The sequence below is a fragment of the Somniosus microcephalus genome, unplaced genomic scaffold (assembly GCF_052327205.1).
Source record: "Somniosus microcephalus isolate GS21.2 unplaced genomic scaffold, FLI_Smic_1.0 unresolved_chr1, whole genome shotgun sequence".
In the NCBI taxonomy this organism is placed as follows: domain Eukaryota; kingdom Metazoa; phylum Chordata; class Chondrichthyes; order Squaliformes; family Somniosidae; genus Somniosus; species Somniosus microcephalus.
The window spans coordinates 87,143,880-87,155,541 of NW_028225179.1; the positions used below are offsets into that span (position 1 = coordinate 87,143,880).

General features: G+C 51.3%; 1 protein-coding gene across 1 annotated transcript in view; it reads left to right on the forward strand.

Moving 5' to 3' along the window:
- Positions 1–8,432, forward strand: part of LOC147095562 (zinc-alpha-2-glycoprotein-like) — a 199,461-nt gene extending 191,029 nt beyond the window's left edge. Inside the window, exons 5-6 of the mRNA XM_085974691.1 lie at positions 3,983–4,109; positions 4,228–8,432. Coding sequence (XP_085830817.1) covers positions 3,983–4,068 — 86 coding nt within the window. The 3' untranslated portion in view covers positions 4,069–4,109; positions 4,228–8,432. The remainder of the gene's footprint in view (positions 1–3,982; positions 4,110–4,227) is intronic.
- Positions 8,433–11,662: the final 3,230 nt, after the last annotated feature.

Here is an 11,662-nt window from a genome sequence, read left to right on the forward strand (position 1 = left end):
ATCCCATATGCTTTGCTAACCACTCTCTCAATATGTCCTGCCACCTTCAGGGACCTATGCACATTAACTCCCAGGTCCCTCTGTCCCTGCACACTCTTTAAAACTGTGCCATTAAGTGTATATTGTCTCTCCCTGTTCCTCCTGAGGAACATTAAATTAGAGAGTGACATTGGAGTGAGTGCGAGAAGGGAATAGCACAGTATAGAGAGTGAGTGTGGTGGGGAAAGCCAGAGGAACTGACAGGGAAGTACAGAATGGGATTGGGTGGGGCAGTGGGTGGGATACGGCCCTTTGATCAGCTGTGGGACATGGGTTGGTATCCGGCCCGGATTGATGTGTTGCAAGACTCCGTTGTAGCTGTAAGGATTCCATGTTAAGTGACGTTGGGCAGTGTGTACCACAGGGTTTGACCCCACAGCACATAACTGGGCGCTAAAACCAGAACTATTCCTCGGAGGGCACAGGACGGTGGAGTGGGGAATGGAAACTTCCTGCTTCTCTCAGAGTGGGGCTATGGTTATTGGGGTAGAGCTTCATTGAAATGAGCTACCGGCCACATATCCGCAGCATAACAAAGACCGCCTACTTCCACCTCCGTAACATCGCCCATCTCCGCCCCTGCCTCAGCTCATCCACTGCTGAAACCCTCATCCATGCCTTTGTTACCTCTAGACTTGACTATTCCAACGCACTCCTGGCTGGCCTCCCACATTCCACCTTATGTAAACTCGGCTGCCTGTGTCCTAACTCGTACCAAGTCCCGTTCGCCCATCACCCCTGTGCTCGCTGACCTACATTGGCTCTCGGTTAAGCAGCACCTCGAAATCAAAATTCTCATCCTTGTTTTCAAATCCATCCATGGTCTTCTCCCTCCCTATCTCTGTAATCTCCTCCAGCCCCACAACTCCCCCGAGATATCTGCGCTCCTCTAATTCTGCCCTCTTGAGCATCTCTGATTATAATCACTCAACCACTGATGGCCGTGCCTTCTGTTGCCTCAGCCCTAAACTCAGGCATTCCCTCCCTAAACCTCTCTACCTCTCTTTCCTCCTTTAAGACACTCCTTAAAACCTGCCTCTTTGACCAAGCCTTTGGTCACCTGCCCTAATTTATCTTTATGTGGCTCGGTGTCAAGTACTTTGACTTAAAGTTGTTGTTGTTGTTGAATAAAGGTGTCACTGCTTGTGTGAGGACCGCTGTTAGACTATAATAAACATCACACTGGGGCAGTACGAGGAGCTCTCCAAAGGCTGGGGCTAAGGCACAGCTCGGGGGGAGTAGAGAGAGCTGTGGTACACGGGTACAACTCCCTGTTGTGCAGAAACCCTTCTATCTTCTGTCTCCTTTCTCTCATCTGATTACTAAAATGCGAGGTTACTGATTTTAGTTTTGAAAATCATGTTGGTTTGGGGTTGAATGTCCCACTGAGCAAGGTGAGGGAGGTCAGTGCTGGGGAATGGGACGTCTTCCCATTTCAGGGACTCCCAGCTTGGGATAGCACGACCAGTTACCAAGTGAAGCTACAACAACAACAACAACTTGTATTTATATAGCGCCTTTAACGTAAGTAAAACGTCCCAAGGTGCTTCACAGGAGTATTTTAAGACAAAAAATTTAACACCGAGCCACCTAGGGATAAATTAGGGCAGGTGACCAAAAGCTTGGTCAAAGAGGTAGGTTTTATGGAGCGTCTTAAAGGAGAATTTTGAAATCGAGGTGCTGCTTAACCGGGAGTCAGTGTAGGTCAGCGAGCACAGGGGTGATGGGTGAACAGGACTTGGTGCGAGTTAGGACACCGGCAGCCGAGTTTTGGGTGACCTCAAGTTTACGTAGGGTGGAATGTGGGAGGCCGGCCAGGAGTGTGTTGGAATAGTCAAGTCTAGAGGTAACAAAGGCATTGATGAGGGTTTCAGCAGTAGATGAGCTGAGGCAAGGGCGGAGACAATGCAATACATCCAGTTGGATTGGAAGTTAACTGGTGCTTCCTGGCGGATGGTGCCAGGAATTTGTTTAAGGTTTGGTCTCTAACCCGATTTACGAGGATGTTGCCTGGGCTGGGGAATTTTAGCTATGAGGAAAGATAGGACAGGCTGGGGTTGTTTTCTTTGGAACACAGGAGGCTGAGGGGAGACCTAATTGAGGTGTGTAAAGTTATGAGGGGCCTAGATAGAGTGGATAGGAAGGACCTATTTCCCTTAGCAGAGGGGTCAAGAATCAGGGAAAGTAATTGGTCGGAGGTTTAGAGGTGATTTGAGGAGAAATTTCTTCACCCAGAGGGTTGTGGAGGTCTGGAACTCACTGCCTGAAAGGGTGGTAGAGGCAGAAACCCTCATCACATTTGAAAAGTACTTGGATGTGCACTTGAAGAGCCGTAACCTGCAAGGCTACGGACCAAGTGCTGGAAAGTGGGATTAGGGTGGGCAACTCTTTGTCAGCCGTCACGGACAAGATGGGCTGAATGGCCTCCTTCTGTGCCGTAAATTTCTATGATTCTAAACAAAGAGGGTAGAAGCTGTTTTTCTTCCAAAGTATAAAGGCTTCATTAAGAAGCTACAATAGAAGAACTAAAGATATTAAGATGCAATAACACGTTGAGAGACAACCTGGCTTTAGCAGGTTTCGAGGTGCTCGATCTCGAATGGCCTTGTTGTAGGACTTGAGCAATGCAGCCTCGCTCCGAGAACGCTCTAACATGTACCATCCCACTCTCGGTTTGTCTGCGTTATCAGTTCCTACAGAAGCTGGAGATTTTGGGCCCCGTGTGTCAATCAACGTCACTGCCTCAAGCCCAGCACCCATCTGATGTCTTCGACACATTCCGCTGCAAGGTTAGAAGCAGATATTAACCCTTCCCATGCCACCCTCCCGTAAAACATGAGCTAACAATATGGAGATGGCTGTCTCAGGGTGTAGACACATCGAGGGCGCACTATTATGACAAGATTTCAGCAATCTTTACCCGCAGGCTGACAATATTCAACAGAAGGCCATTTCCTGCAGACAGCCTGTGGAATTGTTTCACTTACAGGTGGATCTCATTGGGAGCTGGTGGACAATCCACAATGGGGCCAGTCTCAAAGTCTCTGGGGTGGGGTGAAATTGATCTCGGGCGGGAATGCAGAAATTGGCGATAGTGAATCAGCAGGTCTGTTTCACATCCCGCTTGAAGTCAATGGAAAAGAAAAGTGGGGCAGGCCGTAACACAGGGGCCCATTGGCTGTCGCCCAAGACCAATCCTGTCCCTCGATGCCAAAGTTGAAAGTTGAGAGATTTCACTGTTGGGCCGATTGTTGTTTGAGGGGGGCAGTGAACTGAGGGGTGCTTCCATTGTCAGTGCCGTAAAGACTCCTGGTGAATTGGTTCGGACCTTCTTCTCTTCTTCTTAGGCAGTCCCTCGGAACCGAGGATGACTTGCTTCCACACTAAAAATGAGTTCTCAGGTGACTGATGAGTCCAATGTGGGACCTACAGTCTCTGTCACAGGTGGGGCAGACGGTGGTTGAAGGGACGGGTGGGTGGGGTGCTTGGGTTGACGTGCGCTCCTTCTGCTGTTTGCGCTTGGCTTCCGCTTGCTCCCGACGAAGAGACTCGAGGTGTTCGGCGCCTTCCCGGATGCTTCTCCTTCACTTTGTGCGGTCTTGGGCCAGGGATTCTCAGGTGTCGGTGGGGATGTTGCACTTTTTTAAGGAGGCTTTGAGGGTGTCCTTGAAGCATTTCCTCTGCCCACCTGGGGCTCTCTTGCTGTGTCGGAGCTCCAAGTAGAGCGCTTGTTTTGGGAGTCTCGTATCGGGCATGCAGACGATGTGGCCCATCCATCGGAACTGATCGAGCGTGGTCAAAGCTTTGATGCTGGGGATGTTGGCCTGAGCGAGAACACTGACGTTGGTGCGCCAATCCTACCAATGGATTTGCAGGATCTTCAGCACCTTGTCTTTCACTGTTACTGTCCCTTAATGTGCTGTGTGTTTTACTTGGTGTGCAGGAGTCGGAGGGTGGAGTGAGGCAATTAGTCCTGGCCCAGTGCTGGGGCTGTTGGCTGTGCTGGCAATAATGGCGGGAGTGGTGTAGAGAACAAGAGCAGCAAGGAGCGAGGAAAGGTGTAGCCACAGGTGAGTAGGGGCACGGCCCCAGCTCCAACATCTTCTTCAGCACCTAAAAACAAAATCCTTGACAAGTTAATAAGTGGCAATGCTGCATCTCTAACCTCCACCCATTTCTCCTTCCCAGATCGGCATTAATTCCTAACCCAATCAGTGACTCTCACTAACTGCACAGCTCTGAATACAGGATGGAGAGTCTCTCTGTTATACGGACAAGTGACTGCGAACCTGAGCAAATTCTATGTTTCATCCAACATAATAACTGGTTGGATGCTTTTGCTGCTTTGCACTGACCGCTTTTATTAATTTTTTAATATTTTGTTACAGTTCAGACTCTAGGCCTGGGTTTCAGTGTGGTGGTGCACTGCAGCTTAACCTTTGAACCATGGGTTCTACACGGCATCTTGACCTTTGAACCCTAGTTTGCTAATCAGCACTTTGACCTTTGAACCTTCGGGGTCCCAATTGGCACCGTGACCTTTGAACACTGGCTTCCCAATCGGCACCTTGAACCTTGCGGTTGCAATCAGCAGCTTGACCTTTGAACCTGGGGGTTCCGATTGGCACCTTGACCTTTAAACCCTGAGGCCCTGCTCGGCCCCTTGACCTTTGAACACTGGAGGTCCCAATTGGCAGCTTGACCATTGAACCCTCGGGTTCCAATCAGCCCAGACACATTGGGGCATAATCTCCCATCTTTACTGGCTTACATGAGATGAGTTAGCATCTGTCTCAATCCAGGTCCAAGGCTCTCCCCGGCCCTAGTTGGCAATGGCACTGGGAGAGGCCCCTGGCCGGTGCAGCAAGGGAAACAAATGTCAGACCGGTGCCGGGGAGGGTTGGGGCCGAGACACGTTGATGGTACAGAGTAGAGGGAGCTTTACTGGGCAACTGACTGTGTGGGAAATATAGACTCTTTTAATTCATGGACGAGTGTGATAAAACATGGGCAACACTGGAATAAACCACCACTGTGGGATACACAAACCCTTTAATTCATGGATTTTTTTAAACTGGGAATGATATTTTTGAATCTGTATTTTTGAACTGTTTTGTGTGAAGTTTTTCCTGCCATTAAAGTGTGTGGTCTTCTTCTTTCGTATGGTGGTCGCAAAGCAAATCAAAGGTCAATATCTAAGACGGATATCCAGGCCAAAGCTTGCGATGTAACAGCCTGGATATCCTGTAGGCTGCCTGCGAATTTACTCTGAGGGCAGTGCTCAATGATGTGCTCCAGGGTCTGCTTAGGAGCTCCACAGTCGCATAATGGGGATGTTTTAATCTTCCATCTTTGGAGAAGGTGGCAGCATCTACCATGACCGGTTCTGAGGCGGGTGATGGTTGGCCTCTGTTTGTGGGGAAGCTTTGATCAAACTGATCACTGTGCACTATGTAGGGGTGCTCTACCCCCGGGTTAGAGAGGGGGGTTGGCCAGGGGTCCTGCTCCGATCACTGTGCACTATGTAGGGGTGCTCTACCCCCGGGTTAGAGAAGGGGATTGGCCAGGGGTCCTGCTCCGATCACTGTGCACCATGTAGGGGTGCTCTACCCCCGGGTTAGAGAGGGTGATTGGCCAGGGGTCCTGCTCCGATCACTGTGCACTAGGTAGGGGTGCTCTACCCCCGGGTTAGAGAGGGGGATTGGCCAGGGGTCCTGCTCCGATCACTGTGCACTATGTAGGGGTGCTCTACCCCCGGGTTAGAGAGGGGGATTGGCCAGGGGTCCTGCTCCGATCACTGTGCACTATGTAGGGGTGCTCTACCCCGGTTAGAGAGGGGGATTGGCCAGGGGTCCTGCTCCGATCACAGTGCACTATGTAGGGGTGCTCTACCCCCGGGTTAGAGAGGGGGATTGGCCTGGGGTCCTGCTCCGATCACTGTGCACTATGTAGGGGTGCTCTACCCCCGGGTTAGAGAGGGGGATTGGCCAGGGGTCCTGCTCCGATCACTGTGCACAATGTAGGGGTGCACTACCCCCGGGTTAGAGAGGGGGATTGGCCAGGGGTCCTGCTCCGATCACAGTGCACTATGTAGGGGTGATATACCCCCGGGTTAGAGAGGGGGATTGGCCAGGGGTCCTGCTCCGATCACTGTGCACTATGTAGGGGTGCTCTACCCCCGGGTTAGAGAGGGGGATTGGCCAGGGGTCCTGCTCCGATCACTGTGCACTATGTAGGGGTGCTCTACCCCCGGGTTAGAGAGGGGGATTGGCCAGGGGTCCTGCTCCGATCACTGTGCACTATGTAGGGGTGATATACCCCTGGGTTAGAGAGGGGGATTGGCCAGGGGTCCTGCTCCGATCACTGTGCACTATGTAGGGGTGTTCTACCCCCGGGTTAGAGAGGGGGATTGGCCAGGGGTCCTGCTCCAATCACTGTGCACTATGTAGGGGTGCTCTACCCCCGGGTTAGAGAGGGGGATTGGCCAGGGGTCCTGCTCCGACCACTGTGCACTATGTAGGGGTGCCCTACCCCCGGGTTAGAGAGGGGGATTGGCCAGGGGTCCTGCTCCGATCACTGTGCACTATGTAGGGGTGCTCTACCCCCGGGTTAGAGAGGGGGATTGGCCAGGGGTCCTGCTCCAATCACTGTGCACTATGTAGGGGTGCTCTACCCCCGGGTTAGAGAGGGGGATTGGCCAGGGGTCCTGCTCCGATCACTGTGCACTATGTAGGGGTGCTCTACCCCTGGGTTAGAGAGGGGGGATTGGCCAGGGGTCCTGCTCCGATCACTGTGCACTATGTAGGGGTGCTCTACCCCCGGGTTAGAGAGGGGGATTGGCCAGGGGTACTGCTCCGATCACTGTGCACTATGTAGGGGTGCCCTACCCCCGGGTTAGAGAGGGGGATTGGCCAGGGGTCCTGCTCCGATCACTGTGCACTATGTAGGGGTGCTCTACCCACGGGTTAGAGAGGGGGATTGGCCAGGGGTCCTGCTCCAATCACTGTGCACTATGTAGGGGTGCTCTACCCCCGGGTTAGAGAGGGGGATTGGCCAGGGGTCCTGCTCCGATCACTGTGCACTATGTAGGGGTGCTCTACCCCTGGGTTAGAGAGGGGGGATTGGCCAGGGGTCCTGCTCCGATCACTGTGCACTATGTAGGGGTGATCTACCCCCGGGTTAGAGAGGGGGATTGGCCAGGGGTCCTGCTCCGATCACTGTGCTCTATGTAGGGGTTCTCTACCCCGGGGTTAGAGAGGGGGATTGGCCAGGGGTCCTGCTCCGATCACTGTGCACTATGTAGGGGTTCTCTACCCCGGGGTTAGAGAGGGGGATTGGCCAGGGGTCCTGCTCCGATCACTGTGCTCTATGTAGGGGTTCTCTACCCCGGGGTTAGAGAGGGGGATTGGCCAGGGGTCCTGCTCCGATCACTGTGCACTATGTAGGGGTGCTCTACCCCCGGGTTAGAGAGGGGGATTGACCAGGGGTCCTGCTCCGATCACTGTGCACTATGTAGGGGTGCTGTACCCCCGGGTTAGAGAGGGGGGATTGGCCAGGGTTCCTGCTCCGATCACTGTGCACTATGTAGGGGTGCTCTACCCCCGGGTTAGAGAGGGGGATTGGTCAGGGGTCCTGCTCCGATCACTGTGCTCTATGTAGGGGTTCTCTACCCCGGGGTTAGAGAGGGGGATTGGCCAGGGGTCCTGCTCCGATCACTGTGCACTATGTAGGGGTGCTCTACCGCCGGGTTAGAGAGGGGGATTGACCAGGGGTCCTGCTCCGATCACTGTGCACTATGTAGGGGTGCTGTACCCCCGGGTTAGAGAGGGGGGATTGGCCAGGGGTCCTGCTCCGATCACTGTGCACTATGTAGGGGTGCTGTACCCCCGGGTTAGAGAGGGGGATTGGTCAGGGGTCCTGCTCCAATCACTGTGCACTATGTAGGGGTGCTCTACCTGGGATCCAATCCAGACCACGTTGATGGGGCTGAAATCCGCCTCTGCTGCCCGTTATGGTCGAAAAGACTTTGCGGAGTCTCTGTCCATCTCCAGTCCCTCGAGAGTGTGCAGCCAGCTTTAGTCTGCGGCTAACTGGGCTCTAACCTGACCCTGGGAGTGCTTGACGCTAACACTGCCTGCCTGTAATGGGGAGAGCGCTACTCTCCGTCTCTTCGACCCCTCAGCTTGACGGGGCATAGAGGGGAAGATTACTGGTGTGTTTACTGGGCTACTTGTAATCCCGATGCTGAGGTTTGTGGGGCTGGAGTGTGGGACTGTCCGAGATCAGAAACGTTTCTGTTCTACAGACTCTCGACCTGGGCCATCGAGCTTTGAAATGGTACAGAATAAAATGTATATTGCTAATAAATTCCGTGACGCTTTACAACCCTGTGATTTTAGTGAGTCTGTCACTTATTTTTCCCCAGAGGAACAAGTCTATTGCCCGAAAGAACTTTCAGCCTTTCACCACCTCAGGACACAGCTCACTGGCTGCATTAGGCCAAGGCCCAGACCCCGAGCCCATCATGGTCCGGTCCTCCCGGTGATGACGCTGGGCGGGCAGTGCGGAAAATAGCCACCCTGGACTCGAAATGACTCCGAGACATTGGGGGTAAAATGGGACTTCGGTGGGGGTGGGGGGTGGGGGGCCCAGTGGACGATATCGGATCAACCGCCTGTTATAAGCCCTGCCCCATTTCCCCTTCCGCTGAAGCCAATGGTAAAGATTCGGGCGCAACTGCCCGAGACCAGTTTCACCTCCCGCTGGACTCGAAAGGACTTAAACTGCAGAGACTCTCCCCGGGAACTTCCTCGGGACTGATCCTGATCGGCTGCCGTAACTTCGACGGAAGATCGACGGAACCCCACTTACGCGGCGCGCAGGGCTTCCACTACTGATCTTACGCTCAAGTTGCGTCAGCCGGTCGGGGGAATCCCCGAGGAAATCTCCGGCGTCCGACCTGAAACAACTTCGAACTGCAGCCAGAGACTTTGTCATACTCACAACGTGACACCAGTTTGACAGGGCCACCTGCAGACGTCACAGGGTTAGTCTGGACACATAAACAGGCCAAAAGCCGATAGGAACTGTTTACATAGGAGTTTTCAATAGGAGGGCATGACGGGTAAAGTGATTTTAATAATACACTTGCCGATCTCCCCTGTACACAGCGAGTCGGAGCCAAATGTAGCCTACAGGTGACACAGGGTTAGAGGGTGGAGGATAATTAGACCTGGGTGAGTAGTTGTCATTCACTGCCTCCTACAGTCAGAGATTCGCTCCTTATTTTTGAATACAACTTTGATTTGATATTATTTGTAGTTAAATAGGAAAACCAATGGGAAGCAGAGAAGTGGAGTTGGTTGGAGCGTCGGAGTGTCTCTGTATTGCAGGCCGAGACTCTACAGCAACCCCCACTGGTGGGAGGGTGAATTTATAGAAAAATAGAAAAATAGGAGCAGGAGTCGGCCATTCGGCCCTTCGAGCCTGCTCCGCCATTCAATATGATCATGGCTGTTCCTCTATCTCAATACCGTATTCCCGCTCTCTCCCCATACCCCTTGATGCCTTTTGTGTCTGGAAATCTATCTATCTCCTTCTTAAATATATTCAGTGACTTGGCCTCCACAGCCTTCTGTGGTAGAGAATTCCACAGGTTCACCACCCTCTGAGTGAAGACATTTCTCCTCATCTCAGTCCTAAATGCCCTACTCTGTATTCTCAGACTGTGACCCCTCATTCTAGACTCCCCAGCCAGGAGAAACATCCTCCCTGCATCCAGTCTGTCTAACCCTGTCAGAATTTTATACATTTCAATGAGATCCCCTCTCATTCTTCTAAACTCTAGTGAATACAGGCCTAGTCGACCCAGTCTCTCCTCATAAGACAGTCCTGCCATCCCAGGAATCAGTCTGGTGAACCTTCGCTACACTCCCTCTATGGCAAGTATATCCTTTCTTAGGTAAGGAGACCAAAACTGTACACAGTACTCCAGGTGTGGTCTCACCAAGGCCCTGTACAACTGTAGTAAGACATCCTTGCTCCTGTACTCAAATCCTCTTGCAATGAAGGTGAACATACCATTTGCCTTCCTAACTGCTTGCTGCACCTGCAGGTCCATTTGCACATCAACATTTCCCAACCTATCACAATTTAAATAATGCTCTACCTTTCTGTTTTTCCTACCGAAGTGGATAACTTCACACTTATCCACGTTATACTGCATCTGCCATGTATTCACCCACTCACTCAACTTGTCTAAATCGCCTTGAAGCCTCTTTGCATCCTCCTCACAACTCACAATCCCACCTAGTTTCGTGTCATCAGCAAACTTGGAAATATTACATTTGTTTCCCTCATCCAAATCATTGATATATATTGTGAATAACTGGGGCCCAAGCACTGATCCCTGCGGTACCCCATTAGTCACCGCCTGCCACCCCAAAAAAGACCCATTTATTCCGACTCTCTGTTTCCTGTCTGTTAACCAATTTTCAATCCATGCCAGTATATTACCCCCAATCCCATGAGCTTTAATTTTGCACACTAACCTCTTATGTGCGACTTTATCAAAGGCCTTCTGAAAATCCAAATACACCACATCCACTTGTTCTCCCTTATCTATTCTACCAGTTACATCCTCAAAAAACTCCAGTAGGTTTGTCAAGCACGATTTCCCTTTCATAAATCCATGTTGACTTTGTCTAATCCCGTTGATATTTTCTAAATGTCCTGTTATTACATCCTTTATAATGGACTCTAGCATTTTCCCTACTACAGATGTTAGGCTAACCAGTCTGTAGTTCCCTGTTTTCTCTCTCCCTCCTTTTTTAAATAGCAGGGTTACATTTGCCACCCTCCAATCTGCAGGAACTGTCCCATAATCTATAGAATTTTGGAAGATGACAACCAATGCATCCACTATTTACAGCGTGACTGGTTATATAGGCAGGTTCCATATCATGGAAAACATTGACAAAAGTGTGACAAAAACACAACAACTGGAAATAAGGCTTTGTACACAGGAAGTGTGCGCAGAAGTAAACTTTTTAGTGTATTGTAGCTCCGTGCGGCATGTTTAAGTGGGAGGACATTTGGGTAACAGCGATCACAATATCGTTTGGTTTAGAGCAGTTATGGAAAAGGACAAGGAACAACCAACGGTGAAAATACACAACTGGAGGAGGGCTAATCTCAGTGAATTGAAAAGGGATCTGGCCCAGGTGGGTTGGAATCAAAGATTGGCTGGTAAAACAGTAAATGAGCAATGGGAGGCCTTCAAAGAGGAGATGGTTCGAGTACAGACGAGACACATTCCCACGAGGGAGAAAGGAAGGTCATCCAAAGCTAAAGTTCCCTGGATGACTAAAGGTAAAGATTAAAATTAAACAGAAAAAGGGAGGCTTATGATAAATGTCAGATTCATACAGTAGAGAACCAAAGTGAGTACTGAAACTACGAAGGAGAACTGAAAAAGGAAATAAGAGGGACAAAGAGAGTGTCTGAGAATAGGAACTTAGGAACAGGAGGAGGCCAATGAGGCACTCGAGCCCGTTCCACCATTCAATGAAATCCTGGCTGATCTGTGACCCAACTCCATATTCCCGCCTTTGGCCCATATCCC